General features: G+C 34.4%; 2 protein-coding genes and 1 long non-coding RNA gene across 29 annotated transcripts in view; 1 reads left to right on the plus strand and 2 right to left on the minus strand.

Annotated features, from left to right (window-relative positions):
• LOC147512429 (disease resistance protein RGA2-like) overlaps nucleotides 1-13,600 on the minus strand; it is a 47,375-nt gene that overhangs the window by 23,549 nt on the left and 10,226 nt on the right. For 18 of the 25 annotated variants that reach the window (XM_086595418.1, XM_086595420.1, XM_086595417.1 and 15 more), the window contains exon 3: nucleotides 9,525-9,978. The gene's annotated coding sequence lies outside the window, so the exon portion shown is untranslated. Of the gene's footprint in view, nucleotides 1-9,046; nucleotides 9,122-9,524; nucleotides 9,979-10,636; nucleotides 10,917-13,600 lie in introns of those variants that run through there. The other 7 variants (XM_086595414.1, XM_086595415.1, XM_086595422.1 and 4 more) reach the window with 7 other exon arrangements.
• The window catches only part of LOC147512431 (20 kDa chaperonin, chloroplastic-like), a 34,780-nt gene continuing 25,235 nt past the window's right edge, over nucleotides 4,056-13,600 (minus strand). The window contains exons 1-9 of one of the 3 annotated variants that reach the window (XM_086595425.1): nucleotides 8,698-8,852; nucleotides 7,713-7,793; nucleotides 7,481-7,645; nucleotides 7,244-7,399; nucleotides 6,940-7,017; nucleotides 6,759-6,850; nucleotides 5,124-5,316; nucleotides 4,479-5,008; nucleotides 4,056-4,327 (exon numbers count right to left, since the gene is read on the minus strand). In XM_086595425.1, coding sequence (XP_086451551.1) covers nucleotides 5,217-5,316; nucleotides 6,759-6,850; nucleotides 6,940-7,017; nucleotides 7,244-7,399; nucleotides 7,481-7,645; nucleotides 7,713-7,757 — 636 coding nt within the window. In that variant the 5' untranslated portion in view covers nucleotides 7,758-7,793; nucleotides 8,698-8,852 and the 3' untranslated portion in view covers nucleotides 4,056-4,327; nucleotides 4,479-5,008; nucleotides 5,124-5,216. Of the gene's footprint in view, nucleotides 4,328-4,478; nucleotides 5,009-5,123; nucleotides 5,317-6,758; nucleotides 6,851-6,939; nucleotides 7,018-7,243; nucleotides 7,400-7,480; nucleotides 7,646-7,712; nucleotides 7,794-8,697; nucleotides 8,853-13,600 lie in introns of those variants that run through there. The other 2 variants (XM_086595426.1, XR_015214938.1) reach the window with 2 other exon arrangements.
• The window catches only part of LOC147512432 (uncharacterized), a 32,693-nt gene continuing 24,430 nt past the window's right edge, over nucleotides 5,338-13,600 (plus strand). The window contains exon 1 of the long non-coding RNA XR_015214943.1: nucleotides 5,338-5,837. This is a non-coding gene — a long non-coding RNA (uncharacterized LOC147512432). The remainder of the gene's footprint in view (nucleotides 5,838-13,600) is intronic.

Genomic DNA, 13,600 nt, shown 5'->3' on the forward strand with positions numbered 1-13,600 from the left:
TATGATAGCCGGGTATTTAGGAACCTCTCTCCACTTTCGAGTAGTCAATTTGTAATCTCTATAGTTGCTCAATTTCGAAACACCTCTCTCACAAAAATTAGAACAAACCCTATATTTATTAATAATTTAGAAAAGCCTCCCTAATATCACTTGAATTATATAATTATCTCCAATTTCCCTCGCTGATATTAGAACAAGCTATCTTTTATTAATAATTTAGAAAAATCTTTCTAATGTCACTTAAATAACATAATTATTCCCTATTAAAAAAAAATAGATAAGCTTTTCCTACATAATTACAATTACCAATTACAATTAGAAGCCAAAAAAATTATGTTAACTATCGAACTCAAGGGACGGGTTTCAAAACTTTAAGACTTTAAAAAAAAAAAAAAAAAAAACAAAACCAATGCGAAGCATGGTTTGCATACTTGTTAAATAAATAATCCCCGCCATGGGCGGGGCAAAATGGCTAGTTATACCTTTTATTATCAAGTTTTCACTACTCAAAAGCCTAAGAGTTTTAGATTTGAGACATTTGTCTAATATTAGAAGTCTACCACCTTCGATTGCCCATCTAAAAAAATAGTGGATTGTCCAGTTCATTTCTGCTGACTTCTTAGCTGCAAGCACAATTGCTATGCATTCAGCTTCAAAGCAAGTAACCTGGACTAGACTAATCGCTATTACACCCACCACTTCTAATTCGTTGTTCCGTCAGACACATCCAGCACCTCCTCTACTAGGAACACCAAGAACAAAGCCATTAGTATTGATTTTTATCTCACAACCAATGGGAGGGATCCAAACATCCAGTGAACATCATGTATGAATGGCGGCGAAAAGTGTTTCCATTTTACCTCAAGTCTACTTAAATTAATTAGAAGTGTCATTATGCATTCTTCCATTTGAGAGCTAGCTAGAAGTTCTAATACCCCTCAGAACTTCTCTTTTGATGTTGCCGAAGTGTATTGCATTGTCTTCAAAGTGGTTCTTGTTGCGAGTTTTCCAATTTTGAACCATGATGTGCACTACAGCAGCATTCCACAGCTCTTGTATTATGGTACTTCTGTTCTTTCAGGTTCCCAGCAGTGCCATAAAGTTAAATTCATTTAAACTCAACTCAAACGTACCGGCAGCCCAAGCCCAGATTTCTTCGACTCTATCATCAGTTGGTACCGCCTTCTGAATCAGTTTCCAAGCCAAACAAGATGATGTAGGATGAATGTATTTAGCCCAGATCTTCTTGTACCATGAGTCTTGTTATTTTTCTTTCTTGTATTCTCAAAAGCAGATTTTACATTCCGTCAGTTTCTGGCTTCTACAGAGTTAGGAATGCCACAATGGCCTTGTAACACTGATTGTATACTGGTGCTTGTGTATCTGACTGAGGGCCACTCAACAGTCTTGTAATTTGGCCAATCAAAATTGACAGAAGTCAAAGTCAAAGCACAAAAGGAATCTAAATATCGCCGAGTCAACAGAAAAGGACTGCTGACATAAATACGGAGGCCGTTCTAAAACAAACAATTAGAGGAACCCTATTAGGGTTTTGACTGTTCCGTCTCTATATATACGTAAGCTCGTTTCTCTTATGCATTGTGGCTGTCAAAATGTTTTCTCTCTCTTTTCGTGTACTTTCGTTCTAGTCCTCTACGCAGTTTTTTAATTTTGCTTTTTTTTTTTTTTTTTTTTCTTGTTAACGTGTATGCAATTAGTGTGAATTGCCCCTCCTTTCAGCTACAACGGTAGATCTGTATAGATCGATATCTTGATAGCTTTGTTCTAGGTGCATATATTAATGTCCAATGTTTTGAGGGAACTTGTTCTTTTGAACCCAGATTTTATATTTTCATCTCTGTGCTTCCCTTCAATGGTACATCTCTATATTTTCATTCTTTAAAAAGGATTTTAAAGAAGACTTCTTAATTAGTGTTTCGTATTTAATTCACAGCCAACCAAATTGATATTGCAATTCTGGATATGGACTCTCTGATTTATCGCCAAGATGTTGTAATCTTTCAACCTAAGTGTAGACAGGGTGTAAGGGATGTAAGCAGTTACAGAACTCCATACATATTTTTCCTGTACGTCCTGTTTCTGACCGAAGCCCAAAATATCAAATTCGGGTTAATATTTCGATGTACTCAAAAACTGATATATATCACATATATTGAAAATATCATAGATATTTATTTTTTTGTTGACCAGTCAAAATTTTATTTTGTATGTCGATATATCAGAAATATAGTTGATTATATCAGAAATATTGTCGATTATATCGGAAAAATCATCAATATATTAGTCAAAGTCAACAATATTTAGTCAAAATCAACAATATCAGTCAAAGTCAACAATTTATATCGGATATATTGTATATATCAGTTGATATATATCGTTATATTGGAAATTACGATATATATTGGGGAAAAAAAATCAGAAAATTAGTCTAGAGGAGTTAGTTATAAATATTTAGTAGTCCTAAGACTCCTCTTAAATTTGTTTAGAATTTAATACCCCAATTTGACTAGAATATGGAACTAACCACCAGTTATCCAACTTTACCAGGAATAGACGAAAATATCGTCACTTGGAAACAAACATAACCGACTATCTACCAAGTAACATAGTGGGATACAAAACGAAAAATTGAATTTCACACAAAAAATTCACTTATAACTACCTGCCTTCACATTTAAAAATGCATATAATGAAAAGAGGACATCTAGGGTGTATCAGAGTGTATGAGTCTTGCGAGGAATGAGAGCCCTTGACAAGATCTTCTTTCTTTGCAATACACCAAGATACTATGCCTATATATAGTGGCCCGGATGCTATATGTGAAAGTACACCCTCTCACATTACTAGCTTTTCGGTAATGAAAAAACTAAAAATATTATGCCTCCAATATTTTGTTGAGGCATTTGATACTAGTCGTTAAGTCTAAACTCCAAACCACTAGACACTAAACCCAAAATCATTATAAACTAGACCCTAAGCCTAAACCCTAAACCTTAAGACACTAAACCCTAACCCTTATAAACTAGACCCTAAGCCTAAAGCCTAAACCTTAAGACACTAAACCCTAATCCCTATATCCTAAATTTATAAACATTAAACCCTAAACCAATCCGTTTCATTTAATAGTAGTTAATCAAACCCACAAAATAAATAATCAAATGCATTTTGTATCTGCATTTTAAAATGCGTGGTGTATATACATTTTAAAATGTATAAGTTTATAACGTGGTGCATCTGCATTTTAAAATATATAAGTTTATAACGTGGTGCATCTGCATTTTAAAATGTATAAGTTTATAACGTCCATATTCCGATGAAAACAGGTAGTGTCAAATTTAACTTTTGGAGCAATACACGGTACTTTTTGCTAAATTTTATTCAAACCCAAAATCTACTCTTTTTGTTCTAGTAGTTATCTTATCTAAAAGTAGTTATCTTATTCAATTTTATTATGGTAGTTATCTTATCAACAAGTAGTTATCTTGGAAGGGTGAAAAAGAGAATAATTTATATTAAAAAATAACAGGTGGCACCTAGTCTTGAGTCAAAAGCTTAGATTCTAAAGATTTTCTATAAAAAAACACTTGCGCGGATAAAAACAATGGAGGGGTATTAAAACCCAAAACAATTATGGATGGGGCTTTTGAGTTGTTTTTTTTTTTAAATGAGACTCTATAGCCCAATTTCTTGAAAAAAAAAATTAATATTCGGTTGAAATATATCGAATAAAACCATGTTGGTATACCAAACAAACAATATATATCGGTGATATATATCAGATATATCACCGATATTTTGGGCCTTGTTTCTGACCAGCACCACACACCTACACGTCTAGGATCATTACCTATTGAACGTATGACAGTCACAAGTGAAGTTCCTGATAAAATTAACAGACATACTGCAACTAAGAGTTGGCAAGCATAAAGAACAGTTTCACAGTAAAGGGAAACTTTGGAGAATGAGAGAGATATATTCAGAGGGTAACAGAAAAACAGACTCAATATTAGCAACTGACACTGTGTTAAAATAGATAGAGCAAATCTGACTCACCTCTAATCAAGAATTAATCAGAAAAAAAGAAGTATATATAGCAAAAGCAAGTGTAGTTGGCGATGATAATAGATTAACGATAAGAAATACATATACCCCAAACATACAAGTGAAACAGTGGCTCCATATTTTCAACATCAGTTTTATGTCTAACGACAATACGATGAAGAGTGAATGCAATTGTTGTAGTCCAAAGCAAAGAAGCCACACAAAAGAAATGTGTGCTATATCCCTGAGCATAGCAGAAGAATCCCTGCGACAGCAAAGAAAACGAGTACAGGTCAAATGTATCAGAATGCAGCGATAAATAGGACATTTACAAGAGCACCAACTAATCAAAACAAAGCGATTGAACTACATTGACATTAAGATAGAAGAATAAGAATAGGCACGAAGAAGCGTACCCAACTATGTTTAAGAAACTGCGCGGAAAATAAATTTTATCATCAGAAAAGATAGATCACCAGTAAAAAAGATAGAGTATCAGAAGATTCATACATAAGCAATATATAAATTTAACTAAATATGAATTTATTTCATATTTCAAACTTAAAGTTAGGGTTAGAGAATAGTGAACTGCTAGTTCGTTCTCATTTCAAAATCTGTACATAATTTATCACACGCATACTACAATAAACGTTTCACTTTTATTGGCAAAATTGAAAAGTGGAGAAACTTACAGTGAGAGCGAGAAAGAAAACGAGCTTGAATGAGAACTTTCTTGAGTTCTTTAAACAAAACATAGCACAAAACTATGAGCATTGAGCCAGCAAAGCTTAGTGTTGAAGCTCCTGTGTTCAGTGACGTCCAAATGTGGGGATCACTTGCCGTCAGATTTCCAATCATCTGCGACATTTGCAGTAGCAGAAAAGAAAGTGGAGTGGGGTTTGTTGTTCAAGTGCTTTCTTCATTGTTCAAGATAATAAATAGTTACCTACAAATAAAGTTTTGTTGTCATGAGATTGGATTAGAAAGTTGAAGCAAAAGAATACATAAACTGAAATAGTTATCTAAGTGGATTACAAAGTGTTTCTAATTATGGTACATACCTTTTATAATTTGTTCTGATTTGGTAGTGATAGTGAGCATTGGGTAATTTGGGATGTGGGTAGCTCAATCCAAACTCTTGAAAGACAACCTCATTAGTAGACCCACACACAACATCTTTGTTTACTAACTATCCATAAGTCCAAAAGTGCTCGAATATGATCCTTCACAAACAACAAATTCCTCGAAATGAACCTAAAACACCCGAACAACAGTTTATGAATGAGAAAACTAATAAACTAAATACCACAGCAAAGTAAAAGAGGAAGACAAAAAAAAAAAGAGGAGACAAAGGTTACAAAATTGCTTAACGTCATACTTAAGATACATCATCACATCAGAATATATGATATTAGACTAAGACATGTTATGACAACCCATTCAACTTTCAATATGTAATATAGATTAGCCATAGTGCCATGCATAGCAGCACCATTTCCGTAACCAAAATTTCTAAATGCTGGAAATTTGGTTATGATTAAGTAGCAAGATTTGATATCCACTAAATAGAAGAGAGATGTGAAAATCACAACTACAAAAGAGATTAAATACATCAACTCCCCTCAAGGGAAAATTGTAGACTATATAAATTTGAAATTTCTGATTTCCATATGTAATTAAGAATCCATACAACTTCATATTTTTTTGGGCAAGTTCATAGCTACTTATTATAGAGTGACAGTTTGAGATTTTGTTGGTAGACAATTGCACAGCAGGTATGGACCATGAATGGACTGATGTATCCAAATCCTCACCTCTTACTTTTTCAGTCAATGGAGGCACGGTGCTAAATAAATCAACTCAATTAGTATAAGAGGGATCAATAGAAAAACATTGTTGGGACCCCTTTTGAATGGTGGCTGTTATATCCCGTATAAAAGAACATTCTAATTAGATTAAGCAGAGTCATTCTATATATTGCTTACCAATTAATCATTACAGTGAAAAGAGAACTTAGGAAAATATTTTTAGTTCGTAACTAAATATCAATTTATTTTATATTCCAAATTAAAGCTAGGTTTAGAGAATAGTGATCTACTAATCCGTTCTCATATCAAAAATCTATATATAATTACTTCACATGCATACTACAATAAACTTTATACTTTTATTGGCAAAATGAAAAGTACAATAAACTTACAGAGAGAGCGAGAAAGAAAATGAGCTTGAAAGAGAACTTTCTGAGTTCTTTGAATAAAACGTAGCACAAAACTATGAACTAGGATATGTAATATGCACAAAAAGAGAGTTGAACATTCATTCGGCCATTTGGGGTTTGCAATGGAATCTGATAAACAAATAACTGATACATGGAAGCAGAAGCACAGTCCACTCTTTGATGAGTTCTGCCTAAGAGATCACTCCTAAAAGATAAAAGATAACCCCTAAATAGCGACCAATCACCTATTCATAATTTTCCTTCTTTATTGACCATATTATTAAAATATAGTCATATACTAAGGGTAGTTAATTAGGACTTTGCACTTGTAGGCTTTAGGTTCATGGCATATATAGAATGTAATAATTATGGATTGCAATCACATTTTAATAGAAAACATTTCACACATATCTTCAAACTATGGAAACAACGCAACATAACTGTACATTCGCAATCAACATATTGATAGAAAACTAACCGCGGGGTTGGTGTAGGATCGGAGATGCTGGAAAATCGGAAAAATGGAGAGAACCAACGCAACCAGTATGAAACTTCCAGCAATGATAGTAGCTGGCGAGTGTAGGTATGCCTTTTGTTAAGAACCACTTACAATCAAAGACACCATTGGTTCTTAAAGACGCAATCAAAGACATACCTACACTTCCAATGGAAGGCTTATCCTTGCTAGCCTCAGTTAAGAACAAGCCGCCAGCAGTTTTCTGCTCTGCCTCCACAACCTAAAAGAATGTAATCCAAATAAAAGTGAATATCAAATTAAATAATTAATATATCGTTTTAATACACGTGTTTAGCATTAATGAAATATTGAAATTGCTTATATAGATCAAACCTGGGGAACCTTAAAAAACAGTACCTTTTTTCTTAAGTTCCACTAGTTATGGACTCTTAGATCACTGGATTAATAACAATAGTTACAATATACATAGGATGAATTTATCTGACCTTGATTAAAACACGATCACTTAGAGGCTTGCGATCTTTGACTTCATCAGTCTCAAAAATACCCACAATGTCATCGTCCTTTGATAAAAGATGAGTTGATCCATCAAACTCGAGTTCCGTCCCAGCATATTTGGAGTACAAAATTTGTGTTCCAGTCTAGGCAACAAGGGAAAAAACAGTATTAACAAGAATACTCAAACAAACAACTCAGAGCATTGGAATGGACTATGAAATCACCTTGACACTAATTTCCAGCTTGTTCTTCCCGAGAGTCTTACCCTCCCCAACAGCAACAACCTCACCTCCCTGTAGTTTTGATTGGGCTGTTGAAGGAACCAAAATACCTCCTACAGTTTTCACCTCGGCAGACTTGATCTTAACAAGGACACTATCACCCAACGGCTTTACAGTTGAAAAAGCAATGAGGATGAGCAATGTAACCGAATGAGAAAGAAGAACTTAAACTTACAGGTTTGCACATTTTCCTCAGGAACCAACTACAGATAAAATGCATGCCATTAATTTTCTATGCAAGACAGCAAGAGTGTGCCTGACATGGGATAAAGTTGTAAAAATGCCTGAACAAATCATTTATTTCTCTTAAACTTATTTTCCAAAAACCATTGGCATTCAACCAAATGGCCAAGAATAAAAAGAAATGTAGATAAAATACTAGTTATAAGTCTACCAAAATCTGGGGGTGCGATAAAATGCTAGATGAAATTAATTAAGAAATGTAGAACTCTTCATTTGATACTTTTATAACAAGAAACAATAAACTCACGCATCCTCCACAAAACATATCACACATTCACACCTAATTCATCAAGAAGAAAGTCAAGACAACAAAACAGCACTCTTTACAGAGGGCTTACAGCTTTAAAACAAAGACATTTTCAGCGTCAGAGAGAATTTCAAAATGCACCATCTCCACTTCACCACAGCTCTTTCATAGAATTAACAAAAACAGTAAAAGCTCATTTTCGTTTTGCAGGTTCAATATATAAAAAAGACAACTTCATATGGCGATTTGGTAGTATATTAATAAAGGATTACGAAAAACAACATTCCGCAGGCTTGTAAGCAAATCCCAAAGGAACTTCTTTCCGATAAACAATTGTATTGAAACAATGCAAATACTGATCAGTTCGAAGAGTAATAATGGGATCCCTCTTTAATAATGCCATTAAAACATGCACAAAACATAACTACCACACACTTGGTAAAATCTGTTATAGTGACTATACACTAACTCATGATTCCATATATCACAAACGCAATAAAATAAACCCATTCATATTTTATCTAAAACAAACATTTACACAATCCTTTGCACAATACCAATAACATTTTACTTGACAAACAAGCATACATTTTCTCAAGATAGCTATCAATTTACACGTGATTTCCAATATCATTCAATTTGAAAACCCACAATGTCAAAGACCACTTACAGTTCCAATGGAAGGTTTATCCTTGCTAACCTCAGTTAAGAACAAGCCACCAGCAGTTTTATTTGACTTCATCAATCTCAAGAATACCCACAATGTCATCTTCCTTCAATAAAAGATGAGTTGATCCATAAAACTCGAGTTCTGTCCCAGTACACAATTTGCGCTCCAGTCTAGACAACAAGGGAAAAAACAATATTAATAACAATACACAAACAAACAGTTCAGAGCATTGGAAAGGGCTATGAAATCACCTTGACAGTAATTTCCAGCTTGTTCTTCACGAGAGTCTTACCCTCCCCAACAGCAACGACCTCACCTCCTTGTGGTTTTGATCGGGCTGTGGAAGGAAGCAAAATACCTCCTACAGTTTTCTCCCCTGCAGACTTGATCTTAACAAGGACTCTATCTTGAGTGTACTGCACAGCTGAAAAAGCAACGAGGATGAGAAAGAAGAACTTAAACTCACAGGTTTGCACATTTTCCTGAGGAAGCAGCTACAGATAAAATGCAAAGCTTTATTGACACAAATTCCAAAAACAAATCCTCGCCAAATTATTTCTTTCTCTTTATCTTATTTTCCAAAAAAAATTCACCAAACGGCCAAGAATAAACGGAAATGTAGATAAAATACTGAACAAATCTTGTTTCTCTTAATCTTATTTTCCAAAAACCATTTCCAAAAAACAACCCATTCATATCTTATCTAAAACAAACATTTGTGCACTACTCTCATGCCATGAATTTTTTTGAAGTACTGAGAGATTTGAGGATTGGGTTGGTTGGTGTTTGGAGAAATGAGGGATTTCGAAAATCATAAAATCAATTACCTGTTGGGGTTGGGTTGATGTATGATTGTTCTTTGCAGGTGAACAAGTCACTGGATTACTGATCAATCGGGATGAAGTCCCACCCATCAAGAATGATCTTTGGAACGTGGGAATTGGTGGTCCAACTTTCTCTTTTTCTGCAGCGTTCTTCCAGAATTGGACAATAACGAATTTGCAGTAGTTCAAGCTTGGGGAGATGCCTTAAATCCTCTTGCATGAAATCAAGGAATTCACAAATATAAAAGTCTAATGTTTGAATTGCAGTGAGTTGGTTGAAGCCTTGGGGAAGTGATGACTCTAGAAAGAGCAATGGAGAAAGAGTGAAGATTTGGGTAGTCATTTTCGTTGTGATCGGGGGAACCAATTCCACTGATTAGCGGCAATATTGACTTTAAAAGAATACTTGTATCCCCCACTAACGCCTGAACATCAAGACAGAAGTCGAGCATTGCATCTAGCAAAGCAAAAAAATGATAATGTGCTATACCAAATAGCTTCCAAAGGAATACAAAGCAAAAGCTTCATAGCAATTTCTCAAGGTATCACATGCGAGGGATAGTTTTGGATTCAACAAACATATAATATGATAAGAAAAGAAAAGGCCAAAATCGAAACCATCAAACATGCCTAGGAAAACTAGAGCTGCTTCAATAACATGTATCAAACACATATAGACACTCCAATTAATGATTTAATATTAACTACTGTTTTCGTGTCAGACAAACTATAATCTTTTTTCCATTTTTGGGTAGGTACGATGAACTTGAACCCACAAGTTTTTTTTTTTTTTGAAACTGTTATGGGTTATGGCAGACCCCAACCTGCATTCATTTTAATATGTTAAAAACAGTTCCTTTTGCATCATTTTCCACTATTACATGCAAAGCATCCTCTAGAGGACCTATATAGTACAAAATTCCTACGGAACTCATATCTACTAATTTGACCAGATAATCAGCAGCTTTGTTTCCCTCCCTGAAAACATGCTGAACCACAATAGAGTCAAAGTCTCTTTTGTGAATATCAATAGCCTGCATAATATTCCTACAGTACCATGGAATAGCTTCTTTTCCATTAACTATCTGCACTGCACGCAAAGAGTCAGAGTTTACCATCAAATGCCGAATGCCAATCATCAGAGATGCCTTCAGACCTTCAGCAATTCCTTTAAGCTCTTGAAACAGTATAGATCTTTGAATAGAACTTCCTCTGTAGACCAATAAAACTACTCATTTTTCATCTCTAATTATAACTCCAAATCCTTATTTATCTGGTGACAAAGTACCATCAGAGTTTAACATCGCAGCAGGTGGTAAAAGCTTATTCCATATGCATTGCTACAACAGTTGTGGCTTCATACGTGTTTGAACACCAAGATGCTGCAGAAAGGACCTAGCAGCAGAATTGTCAGAGGCCACTTTTACAACCTTCTGAAGATATAACTTCATCTTTCTCAGAATGTCATTTGTAACTTGCAAGGTGGTGTGACTCTTGTGCTTGAATCTCCTACAATTCCTCTCATTCCATATAGCATAAACAATTACATTTATCATAGCTCTTAGAATTTCAGAATCAGTAGTAGAGCCTGGTCCTTCTCATAAGAGTGTACCATTCATGATTAGATTCCTTAACAAAAGGATCCAATCCCATATGCCTCTTGACTTCAGACCAAATGGTTTTAGTAAACTGACAGCCAAAGAATAAATGATGAGAATTCTCTCTGTCATTATTACAGAAGCAACACTCTGAGTGATGTAAAATATTCCTCTTTATAAGCCTGTCTTGAGTGGATAGACAACCACTAAGGCTCTGTTTGGCAGTGTGAATAGAGAGTCCATATTCAGGAATTGGTGACGTGGCAGTCATGTTTACCTTGTATAGGTATTTGGTCTGCCTAAAACGTGGATACTCTAGTAAACCCCTTGAATTGCGGGAACACAAAAGTGTGGATAAGCAAATCCAAAGGAAAAGCCCAAATTCGCTAAAACGTGTTTTCAATCCATGAGAGAGAAAATAATAATAAAAAAAAAAAACTCTCTCTTTCTCACCCCCTCTCTCTCTCTCTCTCTCTCTCTCCTTTATGGGAATCCTAGTAATGGAACCATAAACCTTATGTATTTTCTTTCTATCCATCTTATTTATTTTCTCACATTAAAACAATTTTTTTCCCCCCAAAAAGTGGTGTTTAAATCTTCACATTATTCATCAAATTGGGATTTTTCTTTTTTTGGAGATGTTTTTTGTATAAATCAATTAGGTACTTATGTATTCAATATTTAATTATAGCTTTTTTCTTTTATTTGTTTATGAGTTTTTATTTATTTTTAAGTTTTTATTTGCAAATTTTGTTTATGATTTTTTTTTGTAGTTTTTCTTTTGTATGATATTAAAAATGAGTATATAGGTGTGAATGTCAACCAAACAGTAGTCAAGTAAAACATGTGACAGGATAAGGGGCAGATGCACAAGTAGTTCATCTCATGACTTGTATCACCTAATCATAATTAAGTAATACAATATCTCTTGTAGCCAAACAGAGCCTAAACAATTGTCAAGTAATAAAAGAGTGTTTTGGAATGGCAAACTTCCCCATACAAGTTTGTACCATTTAACTTTCTCTCTTATCTTTTTAAGACTCATGTAGGCAGATTTAGTGGAAAATAAACCAGTTGAAGTTTCAGTCCATACCACCAAATCATTAATCACAACACTCATAATGAGATTTTTCAGCTCACCATAAGGTAAATTAAGAACTAAATCATTCCAGTGCCAATCCGTGATCAGTTCACTAACCTTTGCATCATCAGAAAGGAGAATAAGATGTTTTGCTTGAGAGTAAAATTGTCAAGTTTGTTCCAAGTAAAATTGTCAATCATTTGCACATTTTGAATTATTAATATTAACTGAATCAGGTATTACTAATTTAATGGTGATCTAATTACTAAATGATACCTCCATGTACATATTTATTTCTTACATACGAATTCCTCGAATGACGAAGTTACTATGAGTCCATGACATGATGAAACCATAGCCAGGGATCATTTTCTTGTCTTCAAAAGCCAGAGTTATGTGAACTCCTTGTATCTTAAGTAAATCTTAAGGATACTTTTAACAAGGAGCAAATACTTACTGATTCAGTTGCATAGACAGGAACCGTGAAGTTCAAGCATTTTTGTTCCTAAGATCTACACTCCAAGCATTATATAAAAGAAAGAAAATATCCTATCAGGTATTTTCCAAAAGAAGTATTTTTGCAATTTCACAGGGCTGGCGGGGGGAAGGGTTCCACAGTGGAATGGCGAGTCGGATTGAATGATACATCAAGACCTATCCAACTAGGATGTACGCAATATGCACATAAAGAGAGTTGAACATTCATTCGACCATTAGGGGTGGTTTGCAATGGTATCTAATAAACAAATAACTGATACATGGAAGATGAAGCACAGTTCACTCTTTGATGAGTTCTGCCTAAGAGATCACTCCTAAAAGATAAAAGATAACTCCTAAATAGCGACCAATCACCTATTCACAATTTTCCTTCTTTATTGACCATATTATTAAAATATAGCCATATGCTAAGGGTAGTTAATTAGGACTTTGCACTTGTAAGGCTTTAGGTTCATGGTATATATCGAATGAAATTGATGCGAGGACGCAATAGATTATCATGTGCACAGCACATGCATAATGCTACAGCTAGAGTTTATCTTTTATTCTACTTCTATTTTAAATCCTTAGTTAATTAGAATTAGACTAGCTTCTATTTTAGTTTCTCAAGTTCTATTATGATTAGGATTTGTTAACTAGTTCTCTATATAAGCAGATGTAAACCTTAAGATTTTGAGACTTGATTATTATTATTGAATTAAAAGAATTTGTTTTTATTCATTAAACCCTAGTTTTGGGTATCTTTATACATTGTGTATCTATTGTTCTTGCTTCCACGACAAAGATACATCAAATTGGTATCAGATTTTTAGGTTTTTTTCTGATTTGCTCGTCATGGCCACTCAACGAAGAGGACGCGGACGACCACCAACAGTGAATACAAGATTGGTTCGTGTTGAGAA

This window comes from Coptis chinensis, chromosome 3, assembly GCF_015680905.1.
Source record: "Coptis chinensis isolate HL-2020 chromosome 3, ASM1568090v1, whole genome shotgun sequence".
NCBI classification, from domain to species: domain Eukaryota; kingdom Viridiplantae; phylum Streptophyta; class Magnoliopsida; order Ranunculales; family Ranunculaceae; genus Coptis; species Coptis chinensis.